Raw genomic sequence first — 20,308 nt, 5'->3', positions numbered from 1 at the left:
GTGTTTGAGATAATGACCTAATTTCGTTGGTTTGATATCTGCTCTTCACGTGTATAAATCCAGCCCCACTCGTATTTATTATCCCACTTATCCCACATACTGACTGTACAGTACCGCAAAGGCAAAGAACAAAAACAAAGTAACAGCTAAATTGTATAGCCTGGATGTCACTGTCCCTTTTCTGGCACACAAAACATACAAGGAAACCTCCTGCTGATCACCAGGATGATGCAGTGCGGCGCAAACACACAGATGCTATGGCACATGCATGTTATGTTACCTCGCCTTGGTCAGTAGCGTCTGCGACGGGCGGACCGCGTTGCTATTACGCCCGTTCAGAGTAGAAAGAGAGAATCATTTATGGAACCGGCAGCAGAGGCACCGGCCCGACGAGGATGATGCTCGCTGTGCTGTAGTGCTGCGTGCGTGCGTGCGTGCGTGTGAGCGAGCAATGTGCACCAGAAAGATGGTGAGGACCATGTATGTAACTCTGTATATGTCATTGACGTTCAGGGGGTTGTAGACAGCAAAGTATCCGTAAAATGAGAGGTCATCATGTTGAGGTTCTAGACCGGATCGTCAGTCGCTTTCGCTTGTCACGATATCCATGCTCGACTGATTGTATGGCGATCATACAGTATCCCTCAACCACATCGTGATGACCGGGTGAGTGGGTTGAGCGAGAGAGTCAGTTGCTACACTACCTACAGCCCTAGGGAGATGATCTTGGAGGAGACGAGGAACTTTTGGGTAGGCAAGGGATCCATGTATTGAAATGTCTGTGCAGCAGGAGAGGACAGTCGTTTTCTGTCTCATGCCTCTTCCTTTTTCTCCTCGCCCAGGTCTAAGCCTTACTAAGTACGTATGATGGGTAGGACTCGGGTAGATATGTGATAATCTATTTCAATATGCAGGCGGCTGGCGGGTAGTTTGTCTCCCTGTAGTAAAGACAGGCGCCTCACTTGTTGAGCTATGAACACGTTTACATGTTTCGATTCGCTGTAAACCATCATACCGTATAGTCAGAACAATAATGCTTCCCCTATTGTGTACATTAGGTCGACGTAACATTATGACACCTAGTTATTTGGGCCGTGAAGTCTAACTTGCCTAGCATCCCAAACTTCTCGGAAGATGCCGTCGACGTCGAACAAGGGTCTGGGATAGCGGTTTCGAAGGACATCGACCCTGGCCGGGGCTGGAGTGCATGCAAGATATCCCGTGGTCTGCTCAATTGGTGATTCCTAAGGCATCTAAGCCGCAGATCATCTGAGCCGCCTGTTCCATAGTCGATGCTTTCTTGGCACCATGTATCGTCGCTTCTGCAGGGAAGAACCATCAAGAGGGAAATAACCGTTGAGAATAACACCGCGTCTTAATGCAGGGGAACAGAATGCTACGATACGAGACGTGATGCCCACAACACGGGTCGGTAGTCGAGCGGTATAGACCCTGGCCGGCTCCGGCATTTCTCGACTAGTTCATGCCATCAGAGGGTTTTAGTGCACCTGCAGACCAAGATCGAGCTGAGACGGTCTCTTGTTGGGTGAACTCACGCCCTGCTTTTGCCATTTTTATGCTTGCATCGCCTTGATAGCCTGGGTTCTTGACGACCAGGCCAGACAAGCCAAGCCAAGACAGGTTCAAGGGTCCCCTGGCCCGCCTTAGTTCACCCAGTTAGCCCTTTGATATCCTGCCGCGCCTTGTCTGAGTGAACCTTGATTTAACAGTGACAACCCAAGCCAAACCAAAGACGACAATATGAGGAAGATCGCGATGCCTTGTAGAGTTAATACAAGCGACTAGGCCACATATTAAGCCGAACGAGCCGCAATAACTACGTACGTACGTGTTCGTGTCAAACTAAAATTAATAGCGGGAGAAATGCCTCTCGATCTGACAAGGAGATGCTGAGTTTTTCCCCCAGTAACGTTCAGGGAAGAAGGGTTTTAATGTGAACATCATAATGAGGCAGAGAGGCTTGGAGGTCTGTAATAAGTTGCAGTGTCATAGTCACCGACTCAGGGCAGCTTCAAATCCATCTTCTACCTTAAGCCTTGTAGGGTTGGTACGTACAATCTGTTTTGGGAGGTGCGATGTCGGGAGTAGAAAAGACCCTGGGCGGAGATTCCTTCTTGGGTAATGTCTTTTGGTTCCTTCCTGGTTGTTGCCCGTTGTTTGGATGCGATGTGAAGCGAGGAAGGAAGGAGATGGGCATTCGTTTATCTATATCCACGTACGTTTCTCCGATCCAACCAAGTTGTTCTATACAACATCAACATCAACTCATGGACACAGTCAGTCAGTTCAACCTGAATGACGACCACAAATCTCCTGTCCCGTTTGTATGCACGAACGGTTTACACATGGCATGAACTCAAACACAACAACACTACACAGACCATCAATCAATCACATCACGTCACCCCCTACAGCTGCTACGACTGTGCTAAACGTTTAGGGGACTCCCACACCCACCACCCGCCTCCACCACGCGCGTTGTTGACGGCCGACGCTCCACCAATTCCTTGTCTCTTTCGCAGGCCAGGGCATGGTTGTGAACATGGATGAGCATGGCTAGCATCGCCATGGAAGGGAGACAAGAGGAGAGATGAGTCCAAAAGCGGCCCAACCCTGAACCAAGACTACCAAAAGTCTTCAAGTCCCAAAAGACAGACACTGCTGTTTCTCTACCCCACAGTCGCACACCAGGACCGTGCACTACAACCTATCTAACCTATCGTGATCGCTGCCATTTGATTTTCTACCACTTAAGGTCCCCACCCTTCTGTGATTCTGGGCCTTAAACCCCCAGCTTCCACGACTCAACCTCTTCCGCCCAAAGACCAAGGACCCGGTTAACTTGCTCCCGATCCTCCTTCTTGCACCTCTCTCAAACACCATCGAGAGCTCAGTTCGCAGCTTTCCGAAGAGACGGGTTTTCTTCCACACGGAATTTCGACTCGAGCGGCCTGATCCGATACCCATTGCATCACTTCAACCTTCGTAACGGTTCTAAACTCACTTCCGCCAGTTCCTTCGCCCCAGCTGGGGCGCAGACCAGTCCCCAGCTCCCAGTGCGGGGAGCCACTGACTTCATCCGTACCCGTTGGTTCTCCATAAACTCCCCGGACGACTTCGGGTTACCTCAAATCTCAACGCTCTTGCGCTGCAGCGTTTTAACCTGCACAACAGCTGCTCCCGCCAACCGTTATAAAGACTTCGTTTCGCCTAGTTGGGCTACACTCGCAATTTTCAAACCCCTGCCCAATTCTGTCGTCTCGCTTCATCATCGTAACCACACCGCACCGGCCCGGTAGATTTTGTTTTCCATCACCGGATTCTTGGCCTCGGAAGGCCCGCGTCGCAACTCTGTCTCTGGCAGAGCCATGTCCGGTCGTGCCGTTTCGAATTCTCAACATGCCCAGCAGTCCTTCGGTTCCGGCCCTCAACTCTATCGCGACGTCGCTGAATTGCACGCTGTGCCATCTCCCTCTCACGGCGCCTTAATGGATCCCTCACATTTCGACGATTTCGCGTTTGCTTACCAAGGTCTTCCTGACCAACCTTCTCTCGTTTCTCTGGCCGATCACGCCCACGCCTCACAATCACCCACTGCATTTCCTCAGCACCAGGCAATGTCTGGTCTTGCACATAACGGTTTGCCATTTGGCACCCTCCCTGCAGGCAACCGAAGCCAGAGTATGGATGGCTCCGAAGCTCCTCCAGATAGGACATCTCCCGCATCCAATGCCCTCGAAGACTCGACTACTGATGAGTTTGGATTGGCTTCCCGTAGTCGTGCAGATGCCACGGATCTAGGCGGTAAACCTAAGGAGGATAAAGCCGATGCCACACCGGCGTGGAGTGAGCTTAAGACAAAAGCCGGTAAAGAAAGAAAACGCCTCCCGCTTGCGTGCATTGCATGCCGCCGAAAGAAGATCCGCTGCTCAGGCGAGAAGCCCGCCTGCAAGCATTGTTTACGCTCACGTATACCCTGTGTGTATAAAGTCACCACTCGGAAGGCGGCGCCACGGACAGATTACATGGCCATGCTCGATAAGCGGTTGAAGCGTATGGAAGAACGCATCATCAAGGTCATTCCCAAGTCCGATCAGGAAATAGCTTCGTCTGTAACTCGGGCCGTTGTTAAACCAGCGATACCAGGGACCGTACCTTCAAATAAACCAACCAAAAAGCGTGGCGCCGAGGAAGCTTTTGGACCTGACCTAGAAGCATGGGCCAAGGCACCTTCGAAGCCTAAGATCGATGGCGATGATAGGCCCAGTAGCCTGCAAGTACAGGAAGCCGAGGAGAACAAGCTTCAGCATGAAGGCACCGAGGCACTCCCCTCCAAAGAAATTCAGGAGCATCTGGCAGAGGTGTTTTTCGACAACATCTATGGTCAATCTTACCATCTTCTTCACAAACCGAGCTATATGCGAAAGCTAAAGTGAGTTCTTTCAAGATTAAAACATGTGTGTGTCTTGCTAATGGCCCACAGAAATGGGACGCTGCCTCCAGTGCTTGTCCTCACAGTGTGCGCTGTAGCTGCTCGTTTCACTTCGAGCCCTCTAGTAAATTCTTCAGGACCTGAGTTCCTACGCGGCGAAGAATGGGCGTCGCACGCTCGAGATATCTGTACCAGGCGATACGAATGGCCAAACCTCACGATCTTGACCTGTCTCCTCATTTTGGGCCTTCACGAATTTGGAACATGCCAGGGTGGCCGTAGTTGGGCCTTGGGCGGTCAAGCTATTCGCATGGCTTTCGCCCTTCAGCTGCATAAAGACCTCGAGTATGACCCCTCCGGTCGTACTGGTCCCAAAAAACAGCTTAGCTTCATCGACCGAGAGATTCGGCGACGTATAATGTGGGCTTGCTTTCTCATGGATCGTTTCAACTCTTCCGGGACAGATCGGCCCATGTTCATTAGAGAGGATACGATCCAGATTCCATTGCCAGTGAAGGAGAAATACTTCCAGTTCGATATGCCTGCTCCAACCGAGATGCTGGACGGTCAAGTTCCTCACCCAGCATCGCCCAATGATGGGCAACTTGCTGATGCACGAGAGAACATGGGAGTTGCAGCCTTTCTGATCCGAGCCATCGCCTTGTGGGGACGGATCATTACCTACCTTAGCCAAGGGGGAAAAGATCTAGACCCGAACCCCATGTGGGAGGACGAATCCCAATATGTAAAGCATCTCAACGATGTCGTGAATCTTGAAGCCAGTTTACCTTCGTCACTCAAGTACTCTGCCGAGAACCTCGACGTCCACAAGACAGAGAACACGGCAAGTCAATTTCTTTTCATGCATATCTGCCTGCAGCATAACATTCTTTTTGTGAGTCGAGCGGCGATGTCAGCGCGAAAGCAGCAGGGTGTTCATGACGATTTTTTCTCTGAAGCGAGTAAGAGGACTTTCAGCGCTGCGAACCAGATATCTGAGCTCCTTCGTGAAGCCGAACAGTCGCGATGCTTTGTTTCGGCACCCTTTGCTGGATACTGTGCCTTTTCCTCGACAACAGTCCACATATTGGGCGTCATATCTGGAAATCCCAACATGAAGCCAACAGCCGAAGCCAATTTGACCACCAACGTCAAGTATCTTCACAAGATGAAGAAGTACTGGGGTATGTTTCACTGGATGGTGGAGAATGTGCGCACTCAGTATCGAAATGCCTTGGATGCCATGAGAGCTGGTGCAAATCTGCAAGACCGTGCTGCACAATCGTCTTTTCTTCAATACGGAGACTGGTTTAATCGGTACCCGCATGGTCTCTCTGATGCCGAATTCATGGACCCTGCCACCCACAAACGGAAGGACTCAGGAGCAGATGGCGTTCTCGAAGCGAAGCCCGAGCTACAATCGGTGGAAGAATACTTCTCCACGCTTCCAACACCACAGAGTGTCGAACATAAGGATACCATTCGCGCCGCGGGACCTAAAAGGAAGCAGAGCGCCAAGAAACAAGCTGGCTTGCCGACACAGTCCGGCCAGCATCTCGAATCTATACAAGGGACAGACGCAGACTCGGTCTCTGGGGCTCAAGAACGTAGGTTTTCGGGTGGGCTGGGGCTGCCATCCAACGGTGGCTTCAACCCTCTCGCAGTATCAACCCCCCAGAACCCAGCTTTCAGCACAGCTATGTCACCTATGAGTCCGGCCAACATGACGGCATTCTCCCATCATGCTCACACTCCCACATTCTTCCCTCCTGAGTTGCTAGCCATGAACTTTGGACAGGGCGCCAATGGGAACATTGACCCGCTTGATCGTCAGCTTGTTTTTGGGGGATACTCTTTGGACGCGACTACAGGTTTGGGTGGTGGTCAGGATATAATGAGTGGTCTTGACTGGGACGCTGTTGCTTCAGGAGCCCATCCAGATGGAGGCTTACAAGGCCGGCGGTCTACTGCTAAGGCGGGCATGAATGGGCAAGCAGCCGGTATGGCTGATGGAGCAGGACTTAGTGGACCGGAAGCTTCGTCCGCATGGTTCATGCCATTCAACATGGAGCCTCCAGAAATGGGCCAAGATCCCGGCTTCAACATGGGTGGAATTGACCCATTTACGGGAGTGTTTGGGGGAGGGGGTAGTGGTTTGGCAACGCCGAATGCACTGGGTGGGCTACAGCAACAGGGTCCTTAGGAGGGACTGTCGGAGTGGTTAGCCTGGGTAACACCATATTCCCGGAGGTCTTCGCGGCCACACAAATTCACTGGGCCCCGATATTGACGTGGGCAGTGTGGCCAAAGGACAATGTCAGCCAGGATTTTAACCTGAAATGGGCTACGAGCCTTAGAGTGATGTCTTATATTCTTTTTTGTTCTTTATACTTTCCGCATGGGAATCTGCACCAGAGATAAGGCTGGATTTGGTTGGGCATTGGCGAAGAGGCATATTGAAGTTTGTATGGCGAACATTGTCGGGCATGTCATCTAACCATGGGGGAAGGAAAATTGTGTTTTATACTTGAGATACCATCATACCCGTCATGCTCATTTAGAGATGAGTTGACATTCGTTTGCCAAGAGATAAGATAATTCGTTAAGAAATCAAAGTTTCTAAAACTATTGTTGAAATGAATGCATCTTGCTTTTGTGATGAGATGGCCCTAACACTTCTACTTAATAAAAAAAGCCTAACTACCTAGATATACAACATGGAACGCCTGGTTTTTTACTATGCTATCGCAGTGGTATCTTGATTGATCCCCCCAACACCCCCTTCTATTCCTCCGCTGTAGTGGTGGTAGCATTCTTTTTGCTCTTGGACCTCTTTCGCTGCTTCTTCCTCTCACCAACATCGCCTACGACGTTATCCTCCTCGCCATCTTCCTTCTTGTGCTTCTTCTTCTTGTCGCTCGCGGGCTCAATCACGGTGCCACCAGCCTCCTCATCGGCAGAGATCAAGCGCTCGAAGCCATATGTAGGACCGTCGCGCTCATATTCCTTTCCAAAGATCTCGCGACGCCACTGGCGTAGACGAGCCTTCTTACCGAGACGCTTCTTGTCCTTGCGCTTCTTCTCCTGATCGCGGAAGGTGGCAAGCTTCTTGAGGCCAGCATAGTCGTTGAGAGCAGCGTCGGAGGGAGCGAGAAGAATATCGCGCGCGGTCATTCCAAAAGATTGAGGGGAGGTCTCGCGGTAGCGGAAAGGAGCATGAGATGATTGCTTGAAGATGGCATGGTCGGTAAGCTCAAGTTTGGAGTCTACGAGAGCCTCAAGCTTAGCACGCTCCTGACGAGCTTGCTTCTGGGACTCCTTGCGGGCCTTCTTGTGGTCTGTCTTGCGCTTCTTGGAGGGTCGACCGTCCTCATCCTCATCATCATCATCCTCCTCCTGGGCGTCGTCTTCGACATCACTTAGGCTGATCTTCGGCTTCTCTTCATCGTCCTCGAAGTCTGGAATGATATCCTTGATGTCGATATCATCATCCCATTTTGGCTTCTTGGGATGCTTGGACTTCTTCTTTTCACCGTCTTGTTCCTCCTCATCTGATGCGACAGCATCGTCTTGTTGAGCATAGTAATCGTCACCAAATCGCCTCCTCATCTCCTCTTCCCACTTGTCGTCCTCCCACGCGTCGTCGAGGAACTTGATCCAGTCCTCATCGGTGAGATCCTTGCCCGCGTTGCCAGCTGTGCGCTTGATCTTGCGCAGCTTTTCCTGGGCTTCATCAAGCTTGAGCTTCTTTAGACGAGCCTTCTCCTCACGCCTCTCCTTCTTCTCAGCCTCCTTACGCTCACGTTCGAGCTCACGCTGACGCTTGCGACCGGTCTTCTCCTCGCGCCTGACTGACTTGGCTGCGGCAACATCACGAGCATATGATCGAAGGAATTCGTTGCTCCGCTCTGGGTCCTCGAATCGTAAGTTGTAAGCCTGCTCGAATTGGTCGGCGCGATCATCATCATCCTCTCCATCATCCGACTCGAATGCTTTCCAGTTCGAACCATCTGGTGGAACCCAAGCACGCGCGCTCATGAAATTTGATAAGAAAGTCTCAGGGTTCTTATCGGCGTTAGCAACATCAACCTCGGTGATGGCCATGGCTACTTTCCGCGAGGGGTGTAAGCCGTTTGAGTCCGCCTTCTCTGGCTCCTTTCGCTTCATGAAACCACCATCCTCATCGTCAGAGTCTTCATTGGCGGCAGCGTGCATCTCAGCCACGATTGAATTCTTGAGAACATCTTGCTCCTGGTTGTAGGTCATGGGAACATCCTCATCTGCATCTTCGGCACCAGTGTCACCTCGCATGTACTTTTCTCGATGGTAATCCTTCAAGTAGACTGGCTTTTCCTTCTTTTCCTTCTCGGTGGCTGTAGCGGCGGGATCATCAGGCTTGTAGAATGTCACTTCCTTATCGTAGACCTTGGGGTCCTTGTTGCGAATGGCTTGGAGAGTGGCAGAGATCTGGGCATCGAGATCTTCTGTAGCAAGAAAACCATCTTCATCTTCCTCCTCGTCAGACGAGGACGACTCGCCGTCGTCGTCATTGTCTGGCTGTTTTCCTGTATTCTTGAACTTCTCTTCTAGTCTTTGTCTCTCTTCTCGTTTCTTGTTGTGCTCGAAACGACGGGCAAAGTCTTCGTTCACCTTGAAGCCTGTCGTGGCAATAGCGGCCCCTCCATCGTCTGATTCGGAGTCGCTATCATCGAGCAGGGTGCGCTTGGTGTTTTCGGGATCCTCGTTGGGCTTCCCCATGATGGAGATGGTTCTTGGAAGCAAGTGATTAATTAAAGAAGCAATTGGCATGCGTTGAGGGAGTGGTTGTAAGAAAAGACAGTAACAAGCGAAAGCTATCTTCATCAATAAGACCCAATTAGAGCTTCCATGCGCTTGTCCCAACTTTTTTTTTTTCTGCCGCTTTGAAAATTTGGCGGGGAGTCGGAATATGGTGAAATATTAAACCGAAGGGTGTGCAGCTGCTTTAAAATCAACCAATAAAGGGCCACTTTTTTCTTAGCAGCCTTGATCGCTGGCAGCGGCTGCATGTGGCTTCGTCATCAAGCAAGTGAACTGACCAACCCCGGCCACTAAAAGCCTCTAGAAAAGCGCCTGGAACTGGGCCCTTCGCCTACTTAGGTACACTCCATTGGACTGACCTCCACTACCTTACGGTAACTCTACCTTACTTACTGACGTCGCGTCTTTACTTCCTCTGCCCCAGGCAACTTTCATCAAGACCATTAAACTTCCGATATTCCTTCTGTCTTTAATAACTCTCCGTTTACGCTACGTGTCCACTTTTGGCGACAATATCGATCTTCCGACTTGTCTCAACCAGAAAGAGACTACTTCATCCAACTTGACCTCATCTCCGAGGGATCCCGCGATCATGGCCGACTCTGCCAACGCTCCCAAGCCCAGCAGCAGCGTCAAGCTGGTGCTTCTCGGTGAAGCCGCCGTCGGAAAGGTGCGCTTGAGACAACCATCTGTTGCGAAACCATCTCCCAGCATACTAATTGAGCTAATAGTCGTCTCTCGTTTTGCGCTTCGTTAACAACGACTTCCAAGAAAACAAGGAGCCCACTATTGGTGGTATGTATCTTGTGCCTCCTCAGTCCTTCGGTTACGTCGCTAACATTTGCGTCAACAGCCGCCTTCTTGACCCAAAAATGCAATCTTCCCACAAGGACAATCAAATTTGAGATTTGGGATACCGCCGGCCAGGAGCGCTTCGCCTCACTGGCTCCCATGTACTATCGAAATGCTCAGGCCGCCCTCGTCGTTTACGATCTCACCAAGCCTACTTCTCTGATCAAGGCTAAGCACTGGGTTGCTGAGTTGCAGCGGCAAGCATCTCCCGGCATCGTTATCGCACTGGTTGGCAACAAACTGGATCTTACGGGTGACTCTGGCGCTGCTGATGGTGAAGATGGTGAGGAAGGGGACGACTCTGGCGACGCACGTAAGGTTCCAACAGAAGAGGCCCAGGCATACGCGGAAGAGGAGGGATTACTATTCTTTGAGACCAGTGCCAAGAGCGGACATAACGTTACTGAGGTTTTCACTGCCATCGCAAACGCCATACCCGAGACGTCATTGAAGAGTGCCAGAGGAGCTGGCGCATCAAATGCTACCAGCCGGGCAGGCGAGGAGCAACGAGTGAATCTCGGTGGTCCTAAGGATGTTGGTGCTAAGGACAGCTGTGCTTGCTAGTCGGAATTAAGTTGTTTATACGTCGATGAGGGTGAGAGGATGAAGTTGGAGGTGCAGACAACAATTGATTTTGTATTGCACGTTATGCTGCCCTTTTCCTGCGAGCCGTTTGCTTGGGACTGATGCTGAGGAGAGCATGGGAGTTGATTCTGCGGTTTTCTTTTCTTTTTCTGTTACTACCTAGCTGAGTTTTGTCGCGGCATGAATGGGCAATTAGTGGTCATGTCTACCTCTTTCGTAATAACAAAACTGATCGACTGAGCATATACGATTTCCAATAGGGATTGGGAAAGAGTTACTTTGTTATCGGGAACTACCTGTGTACCTTATCTCTTGTGTACTCTAGCAATATCAGTCGCTAGCCTAATCCAAGCAGTGACTCATTGATCGTTTTTTTTTTCTTATTTGTATAAGTTCTCTACAAACTCAGCCTCTGAATATTATGGATTTACACTTTGGAGTCAAGCCTATATCTGAGTGCTCTGTTATCAATTATTTCAGCTCACCTCGCACCTCGATACGAATTGCGAGAATTACTCAACCAAGCCGCAATCAAGACATTCTCTATGACTCGGTCTTTGCACACTAGTTCACTAAGTTCAGTCTTCCTCGTTTGATATTCATGAACATTTAGTCCTTCTTCATTTCTTACTACTATGGACGGAGGTATTTGAGGTACGATAACACTCTTTTCGCTCACGTGATGACTCTCGGATCCTGCCGCCTCTACCTGTTGGGTTTGGCGTGTGCCTAAGGTATGACCCACTCTTTTTTCCACGATTTTGAACCTCATCACAGCCCTTGAGCAGCCAGTTGCCGTTGGCCTTTGCGTCAGAAAGCAAACAGGCTTGGCTTCTCTCTTTATACTAATCATTTTCTTTTCTTCACTGTTCTTCGACCGAGTTGAATTACTGCATAAGTACTTAACTCACTAATTTCTTAACGTCGCGCCAATCGATCACAGTGACTGTGATTCTGTTGCACCAGAAACATTGAAAAAGATCGGCCTTGCTGCATATCTGCCTGAGCATATCCTTCTCCTCCTCTTTCTCTCATCATTTCTTACAACACACAACCTTCCCATGACGCTTCTTCTGCTATATTAGGCTCTGTCCTTGGTTTTGGGGCTGCTTCGTAACGGATCAGCAACATCTCGCAATGGCATCAACAATCACGGAAGCTCAGGCGGAGCTGATTCGGTATGTTACACAGCCTGAAAGACCGCGCCAACGCGCAAGCTAATGCCCTCTCTGCAGGTCCCTTGCGCCCGACGATATCCCAATCAAGTTGCGATGCGCGATCTGTAGTAAGCTCGCGGTCAACGCCTACCGTCTTCCTTGTTGCGAACAGGCAATATGCGAATCATGTACGCGACTGGTCCTTACAAGATAGCCCACTATATGCTCGTGCTAACACTGCGTCAAGGTCAATCCAATCTGCCCGCGTCGTGCCCTGTTTGCGAACACTCACCCTTGTCCGCCGAGGATTGCAATCCCAACAAATCTTTGAGAACCACAATCAGAGTCTTCCTGCGCACTGCGGAGAAGAAGCGCGAGGCAAGCCGGCCGAAGGAAGACAAAGATTCAGAACCAGCGACGCCAGTCGAGGCGCCTAAACAGACTCTCCCTACAACCGAAACATCTGTAGTCGAGACACCCATAGAACAGAATTCAGGGGTCAACGCACCATCAGGACAGGTTGATAGCGCCGACAGAGTTAATGAAGGCGCTAATCCTCCACGCGTAGACCAGGTACTTGAACCTCCGATTCTTATAAGGACCTTCCACTGACATTTTTCCAGGAGAATATTACTCATCTTGATGACACTCCTGCTACTGAGAGTCCTCGGCAAGTCGAGGCAGGTGACGCTCAGAGCGCGCCTGTCGAGGGCAGCACAGAGGAAGCACCCATCGAACACTCTGATGAGCAGACTCTTGTGATTCAAAATGGCGAAGAAAACGAACAACAAATGGACGACGAAAACGACGAAGATCAAGAGAGGCCCGATTCCGAGTCAATGAACGGCAATTTTCCCAATGGCGCATTTTCTGGCTCTGGTGATTTCAATCAGATGCAAATGATGATGGCTATGCAGAACGGTATGGCGCCGAACTCTTTCGGTGGCTTTCCCATGATGGGTGAGTTGTAAAATGGCTAAGTCCCTACGTGGTAGTAACACTAACATGTCTATAGGTATGCCGGGCATGGGCATGGGCATGGACCCAATGACGATGCAGAACATGTACATGAACGGTGGCTTTCAAGGCATGGGCATGAACGGCATGGGTGGCTTTGGAGGTGGATTTGGCCAAGGCTCCAATAATAACTGGAACGGTTCACAGTCGTGGAATTTCGACCAGAATAATTTCAATCAAAATGGTCCTGGCATGGGAACTGGTGACTTTGGAGGCTTTAACTCAGGATTCCAGACAGGATTCAATCAAGGTAATTATGGTCAATTCAATGACTATCGCCGCAACACTTTCGGACGTGGTCGGGGCCGTGGCCGTGGTTACTACGGAGGATATGGCCGTGGAGGTTACCAGTTCGGAGGCAACGCAAACTACCAGGATCAGACCCAAGGTCAATTCTCGCAAGTTGGACCTGGTCAGAATGGCCAGAACAGTGTCGATCAGGGTGATGCTCTGCAGCAAGTTGATGAAAGCGGTCAACCTATTCAGGGCGATAGCACTGAAGGGGCTGCCAATGCCGGACAAGCTGATGGATCCAGTGAGGCCATAGGCAATGCGGATGCCACTACCGGTGATGCTTCCTCTACAACACGTAATATGGGACTTGGAAACGCAGACCTTGCTCAGGGTAATGTTTCCGGTGCTGTTCGTCCAGTTGCAGCCCCTGATGTTCCTTTGAATGCGCCTACTGGGCCCAAAGCTATGAGACAGGGGCTCCCTAACACAAGTCTTCATCATCTTCGAGCACGCGGTTACCAGGTGGGAAGTGAAGTCCCTCCCTCTAAGCCTACTGGAGCGAGAGATAGCCCGGCAGAGCGGGGCCGAACCCGGTCTAGGAGTAGTTCTCCAGCTCCAAGCCGTGCTGACGCTCGTGAAAAGGACAAGGATCGCGAGTCTCGTCACGAGCAGAGCAAAGAGCGACCTCACGATCACGACAAACGCGACCGAGACCAAGACCAAACAGGATCAGCATCTCGAACCGTCAGCAGGAGTCGTAGTCGCAGCAGGGGACATCGAAGCTCCCGTCGACGTAGGCGTCACCGCTCAGAGTCTGTTGAGGACGATGGCTATGATGACGATTCGCGACGCAAGAAGCATAGAAGCCGGCGTCACTACCACGATGATGAAGAGTCTTCACGTTCCAAGGACAAGGATAAGGATGAAAAATATACTGACCGAAACCGTTCCGCATCACCAGCTGAATCCAAAAGATCCAGCCACCGCAGCCGTCGAGATAGAGACTCGGACAAGCGGAGGGATCGAGAAAAGGACAAAGATGATGATCGCAAAAAGTCCAGCCACCGCTCCTCGCACCGGGATAGAGACTACGATCGCGAGCGACGTCGGGAAAAGGACAGAGATCGCAGTGACAAAGACCGGAAAGATAAGGATCGCAAAGATCGAAATCGGGATAGGGACCGACGTGATCGTGACCGCGACCGAGACCGAGACAGGGAGAAGGACAAAGATAGAGAAAGTGGCAGAGACCGAGACAGACAACGAGATCGCGATCGCGATCGAGGTTCGAGATATAGCAGCAGACGCCAGTCAACGGATGCTGGAGACTTCAAGCCTACCTCTGGTCCTCGCGGTCACGACACGAAATTGAAAAACAGCTCTTCGAGTCGCCCTGACAACTCAGGCAAAGACCCTCACACGCTTGAGCGTGAGGCCCGTGATCGCGAGCGTTTGCTTAAAGAAGCGCAACGTATCGCAGGTATGGCGGGTTGGAAGCGCAACCGGGGCGATGACGGCGACGATACGGGCTCGCGCAAAGGTCGTCGGACGGGATCCTCAACATCTGCCGCTGCATCGCGCCGAAGCGAAGCTATCAACGGTGATGACGAAGAGGAGAGGATGCGAAGACTCGAGGCAGAAAGGGAGGGTGATCGATGGGGTTAGAAACTCAAACGGTCCTCGAAGAAACGTGCCACCAAGTCTATAAGACAATGAAAGGCATGTTCTGATCATTTCTCGTTCTATCCTAATCTTCAAGCTTTACAAGGCGGAGGCAAGATTTCCCCTTTTTTTCTTCACTATCAGGTGTTGGCGGTTGATGCATTATACGGAATTAAATCATTCATGTACGAGTAACTAAAAAAAGAAGGGAGAGGGGTGTTGCATTAAAATCACAAACACTTACACGAGTTTTCATCGGGATGCCAGCTTGGGTTCAGCTGGACGACGGGAAGCGAGGACCATGGGGCAAGAGACTTCAAAATAGGTTTGCATGTTAGAGATAGCAGGGTCTTGCTTGACAGTTTTGCAGGTATCGCAAGGTGTATATTATGATCCTGTCTTGAAATGAAAAGGCGCTCTTGAAGTCATTATATAAAGTCAGCGGCTCAAGTGAGGTCAGGTAGTGATAAGTCTTCCCATGAGTTACGTATTAAATCTACCTTGTCTATATTGCATAAAAGCAAGCAAGGCAGTCATCAACATAGTTGTCACTTGGGTTGTCACTTGGGCATTATAGAAATATGCTTGGTTGGGTGTGTCGGCACTGCCTTAAGGGTCTTCAAGTATTCATTCATCCCCTTATTCTACAACCCTTCTAATCCCAAATGAAAAACCTACACCACTTCTTATCCTCCTCAACATGTACAATTCATCAGTTGTCATATAAAACTCGCATCAGTAAGTGATTCGGCTATTCAGCCATGTCTATCATCCGCAACGCCATCTCCTATGCCCCCGAATTATCCCAATGCTACTCCTAGCTCTTGATTTTTTATTTTTTCTCTTATGCATTGAAATCAACTACTCCCTGCCTGACAAGTCTTTTCTGTGTTGAACTTGTCTAGTAAATACCCTGCGTACGATATTGGAATGTGTCATAGCTGAGACAAGTCAATACACGATATTTGAAAACCCAGAGCGAGTTTGACTTACAGTCGAGTGTAGTAACTACCAAATGATTTAGCAACGAGATCATCAACAAAGTGTTCCGCTTCTTCGGCGCTCAGATGAAGCTGAAACCTCTGTCGAAGGGTATTTGTAACTTGAGCAATGCCGACTGCAAAGCAAGGCATCTTGGAGTCATGTCCCATCATCGCTACCAGGTCAATAATGTTGTCTGCCGAGCGACGCAAAGCTTAACACGATATTAGCACAATTCTAACATCGTATTTTTGGTGTAACTTGCCTTGAAATGCTTGCTTGCAAAGTCTCTTGTAGTCTTCAAAATCAGGAGAAAGAGGTCCACCTAAAACATCGACATACTCATGCGTCAGTTTGAACGGCGCCGCCTCAAACCCAACTGAGCCAGGCGAATTGGAAAGCATAAAGCCAAAGTCGATATGGATAATGTGGCCCTCACTGTCCACCAAGACATTGCCGTTATGTCTGTCCTTGAGTTGGAGAACGTAAGAGATGATACTGTATGCTGCAAGTGACTTCTTGAATGCATCAACGCCAGCCTGGAACTCTTTGCTGTCAGGCTTGCCAAAAGCTTTGAGAAAATGGTCTCTCAGTGTCGCAATGCGGTTACGAGGGTTCTGGCCAGACTCAACGGAGGCCAACGTTAGACTTCGCTTCAGCGAGTGGAGAGATACGCCACTTGTGATGGTTTCGATCAGGCCCGAAGACTCTCCCGTTACTAGGATTCGCATACGTTTGACCCAGACATCAGTGCCAGCATCAACCCAAATTTTATGACACACATCGATGAGCTGGCAGGCAAATGCCTCTTGTCGAAGATCAGCTCCTGTCTTGACGATGACACTAACCAGGTCCCAATTCTTCATCCAACCATAAGGCGATGACTTGCGAATTCGTTCCTTCTTAGCTTCCCAAGCCTCACCAAAGACGGCCGCACTAGGGTCATCGCGATCTCCACGCCGTTGGACACCACCAGTTTTGATATCGTTCTCCATCCGCTCACGTCCTGCACTAGCGTTCAGGTTCGGGTCGATCTGTACGTCTTCCTCCAAGTCAGGGTTGTGTACGGGAATCGGCGTTGTGCTGGCTTTGGCGATAATTGTGTCAAAGGTTGGACCTTGCTCGTCGACATCGAAACTCTTCTCCTCAAGACTCTGCATGCTGGCTATGATCTTAGCTCTAATGGCAGCCACTTCCTGCTTCGGACGCTTTCCGCTGGTGGCTTCCAACTGTGCAAGCATCTGAGAAGCAGTTCGCATGTGTGTGGCCAAGGCACCGAAGTCAGGCTGGTCAGCTGGTGCGCTTCGCTGAATAGGCATGGTCATTCTTCGTGAGACAGGTCCTGGACTATTGGACCGTGAGGTCCCTGTGCCCGATGACCGCGGCGTTGTCAAATCCAATGTCGAGGTCGATGTTGTAGCTCCGCTTGGCAGACGCTGAGCAGTATGGTTCTGTGCTGGCCTCGAAGAGACTCTAACTGGCGACTCATCAATACCCTTCAAAAGTGGCGAGCTTCCCAGATCGCCGGAGGCAGGTTCAAAGACACTGTCTAAGATGGGCTCTGGCACCTTTACCGTGGGGGAGAGGCGAGGAGAGTCTGAAAGATCGAATATACGCTTTGCGCGAGCGCTGCCTCCTAGTAAGCTATTGAGAAGTCGGTCATTTTCAGGCGCGTCAGGGTCGAAAGAGAAATCATCCCTCAATACCTCTACCATGATCAGATAAGGAACCTTCTCGGCACTATTAAGTACTGTCGCTTCGGCAGGGTTCACACGAACGATACGGTGATGTCGGCTCTTCCCAGGCGATCCGTTAACCAGAGTTGGGGGGCAAATGACCGGAATATCAATCTCGGCAGGTAGATCCTGTGATATTAAAGCCAATTCTGCTCGCAATGCGCTCATTCGAGCAGGCTTAGGGACCAACACTAATCGGTTCGAGATGCCTTCCAAGGCCGTCAAGAATTGTGTTTGTGACCTGAAATAATGCTGTCTCAAAAGTCTCGTCTTTTGCACTGGCGACATGTCACTGACAGTAAGGACTGCTTTTGCATGGTGCGAATGCCGTCGGGTTGCGTTATCGACCGGGCGCTGCGCATTACCTGCTGAGTTTGGAGTCGTCGGTCTGGTTGTAGGTTGAGCAGATGGTAGTGGAAGAGATGACGTGCTAAGCTTAGCTTCCAGTGATCTCAACTCAAGAGCGGACGGTCGAGTCGTGCCAATTGGTGTCTTAGATCTTTGCGGCGGAATAATCACCGAAGGCGGTCGAGGACTGCGCGCGGGCTTGGGCGAAGAGTCTCTCGACCCTTTAGGATCTGGCGCACTGAAGGTCCGTCCATTATCTCGAACACGCCGCGATCGCGAGTTTCCGACGGTAACTGTGCGAGCCCTCGTGGGCTTAGGATTCTCCTTCGGTTCCTGCGTTTCATTGGTGATGGGCTGAGGCTTGCGGGCTTGGGCGACAGCGAGAGGGCCAGCCCATTGGGGGAACATAGGCAGCGCAATACTAGCAAGGACAAAGCTAGAAAGTACCGTGACTGGGAGGACGTTTTCCGTAATCTTCTCATGACGAGCGGTATCAGCAAGTCCAAACACAATGTGCTGAACTTTATTGTAGACACGGCGACATGTCTGAAACGAGTCGGATTGCGGATTCGAGGAGAGATCATGAAGGTATGTTTGAAAGAGCCAGAAGGTCTGCGCACGCAATTGTCAGTTTTCTTTTTTGCCGTATCCCAGTCGATCAACATTCCCATGACGCGGTGGCTCGCGCATTCCATCCTTCAAAGGGTTGTGGGTGGGTTGAATATCATCATCAAACGTACCAGCAGCGCAGCTGTGACGGATTCTTCGCACAAGTCCAACAAAAACTCCTCCAAAGCCATTGACTCATTATGCACGCTGATTATGAGGTGACATAACTGCGGTAGAAAGAACTCAATATCCTCGTAGGGAAACTGGCGGAGCTTCTGGCAGAGAACATAGTGAATCCCCACGTGGTCGGCGTATCGGCTGTCGCGACAGGTGGCATTAGCGATTGGCGACGTCGGAGCGGGCGGAAGAAGCGAGAATGAAGAGGTATAATGAATGTGTATGGCGGCCAGTATCGACGGCTTCTGTAGGATGTGCGGGGGTTTGTAGGGGACTCACGAGAGGTATGAGACGGGGAGAAAGGGGTTGGAGTTGAAGACGTCGGACTCGAGGAACCTCTGAAGCAAGTCCCACGACATTTGGTTTTGGTTCACGCGGGGGAGCGAGCGCCTGTAAGGGACAGCTGGCGGTTCGTCATCTAGGGTTTGAGATAAAAATGAAGGAAGGAATACAGGATATCGTGGCAGGAGAGCGGGCGTGACAGCAGGGAGAGGGAATCAAGGGTCCATTTGCAAGAGTGACGACGGTTTCAAGTTGGTTGATGTTCGAGGTTGACGAAACCGTCAAGCCCAAGTCAGTGGAGGATGGGTTGTTCTTCAGAAGATTTACAGCAGTGGTTGCGGATATTAGTGGATAATGTTAGGGAGCCGGAGCGGACAGCTCAGGTCTTGGCATTGGAAGCTAAGGAGCTCTCACCTCAGAGAAGTAAATGCAAACGTTCCGATAGCCCAATGAGAAAGCTCATTGAACCCCTGAGTACCTATGAGCGGGAGGTCCAGGGGTTGCAATTTGAGGTATTCTTAATTTTTGTAATACTCTGGAGCCACTCCTGATACAATCTTGAAAAGGATGACAGATTCTGTAGTTGTTGATCTGCTTTATAATCCCGCGCTGATGTTTCAACCACAGGACAGTTCATTGGAGAGGCACACCAAACTTGACACCAAAAGCTTAACCTCTGGATGGTCCAAGTCCGGGCATGGACCCTTTTGAGCAACTCGGAGTGCCATCCTCCTTCTCCATATTTTCCCATTGAGAACGACTCATTAACCCATGCCCGAGCCTGGAGACCTAGTTGTGATATACTCCGTCATGAGGCTCTGTGTCAATTGTCGACCTCTGTAACTCAGTTCCCATCTCATATTAGATATTGCCATATTTCAATACGAGGTATGTTGACGTCAGTTCCACCTACGTCAGTGGTCAATGGTATTTACTAAGCTCTAGGGTAGGCGCGTCGGCAATATAATACTCAGTCTGGACTTCAGTTATTTGCTTCTATCAAGTCAACAATACGGTCTGGGTTGAAGATAATACAGAGTGGTCCTCTATTTTCAAATTTCTTCTTATTATATACCTCAAAATTTATTGAGTTAGGGGGCAGCTGATTTCATCTCCTTGATTATATATGTGTAGACCATGGATTATAACGTGGAGGAAGCGTTGCTCCTGTGCTGTGATTCAAGTTGAAAAAGAATCAACACGGACCCAGCTAACGCCGCAAGGAAGGATACCGGTAGAGGAACAAAATCATGGAGAGATAGACACGGAAAGCACCCGGTTTTTGCACAATAGTCTCAGACCTCACTTCTAATCGTATCTTACACAGACCTGAAAAATAAAGAGGCACGTTGTTAGATCGTCAACATAGTTCAATAACAATTACAAAGAGGCAGGTAGCAAGAGTCAAACTACAC

At 50.2% G+C, this 20,308-nt stretch overlaps 5 protein-coding genes across 5 annotated transcripts; 3 read left to right on the top strand and 2 right to left on the bottom strand.

Annotated features, from left to right (window-relative positions):
- Nucleotides 1-3,389: 3,389 nt before the first annotated feature.
- Nucleotides 3,390-6,656, top strand: BKA55DRAFT_517151 (fungal-specific transcription factor domain-containing protein; the record flags this gene model as incomplete). Its single annotated transcript, XM_046188156.1, has 2 exons — nucleotides 3,390-4,453; nucleotides 4,505-6,656. The coding sequence occupies 2 exons, from the start codon at nucleotides 3,390-3,392 to the stop codon at nucleotides 6,654-6,656; spliced, it is 3,216 nt and encodes a 1,071-aa protein (XP_046046854.1).
- A 426-nt stretch (nucleotides 6,657-7,082) lies between these two features.
- Nucleotides 7,083-9,340, bottom strand: BKA55DRAFT_574577 (KRI1-like family C-terminal-domain-containing protein). Its single transcript, XM_046193316.1, has one exon. It carries the CDS (start codon nucleotides 9,314-9,316, stop codon nucleotides 7,238-7,240), a length of 2,079 nt encoding a protein of 692 aa, XP_046046853.1. The 5' UTR covers nucleotides 9,317-9,340; the 3' UTR covers nucleotides 7,083-7,237.
- Nucleotides 9,341-9,845: 505 nt separating this feature from the next.
- BKA55DRAFT_595800 (ras family-domain-containing protein) lies at nucleotides 9,846-10,669 on the top strand (the record flags this gene model as incomplete). The annotated part of the gene is made up of 3 exons (XM_046195856.1): nucleotides 9,846-9,923; nucleotides 9,985-10,048; nucleotides 10,107-10,669. 3 exons carry the CDS (start codon nucleotides 9,846-9,848, stop codon nucleotides 10,667-10,669), a joined length of 705 nt encoding a protein of 234 aa, XP_046046852.1.
- Nucleotides 10,670-11,827: 1,158 nt separating this feature from the next.
- BKA55DRAFT_541619 (uncharacterized protein) lies at nucleotides 11,828-14,763 on the top strand (the record flags this gene model as incomplete). Its single annotated transcript, XM_046190389.1, has 5 exons — nucleotides 11,828-11,868; nucleotides 11,926-12,035; nucleotides 12,095-12,420; nucleotides 12,471-12,807; nucleotides 12,863-14,763. 5 exons carry the CDS (start codon nucleotides 11,828-11,830, stop codon nucleotides 14,761-14,763), a joined length of 2,715 nt encoding a protein of 904 aa, XP_046046851.1.
- A 986-nt stretch (nucleotides 14,764-15,749) lies between these two features.
- BKA55DRAFT_516911 (kinase-like domain-containing protein) lies at nucleotides 15,750-18,970 on the bottom strand (the record flags this gene model as incomplete). The annotated part of the gene is made up of 4 exons (XM_046188129.1): nucleotides 15,750-15,893; nucleotides 16,080-18,437; nucleotides 18,566-18,752; nucleotides 18,891-18,970. 4 exons carry the CDS (start codon nucleotides 18,968-18,970, stop codon nucleotides 15,750-15,752), a joined length of 2,769 nt encoding a protein of 922 aa, XP_046046850.1.
- Nucleotides 18,971-20,308: the final 1,338 nt, after the last annotated feature.

The sequence above is a fragment of the Fusarium redolens genome, assembly GCF_020744475.1.
Source record: "Fusarium redolens strain MPI-CAGE-AT-0023 chromosome Unknown BKA55scaffold_12, whole genome shotgun sequence".
Taxonomy (NCBI): Eukaryota; Fungi; Ascomycota; class Sordariomycetes; order Hypocreales; family Nectriaceae; genus Fusarium; species Fusarium redolens.
This window is presented reverse-complemented; position numbering and strand designations above follow the sequence as displayed.

Bases quoted from the DNA above. Each gene is read 5' to 3' on its own strand.
- BKA55DRAFT_574577 (XM_046193316.1), bottom strand. From the start codon at position 9,316: ATGAAGATAGCTTTCGCTTGTTACTGTCTTTTCTTACAACCACTCCCT.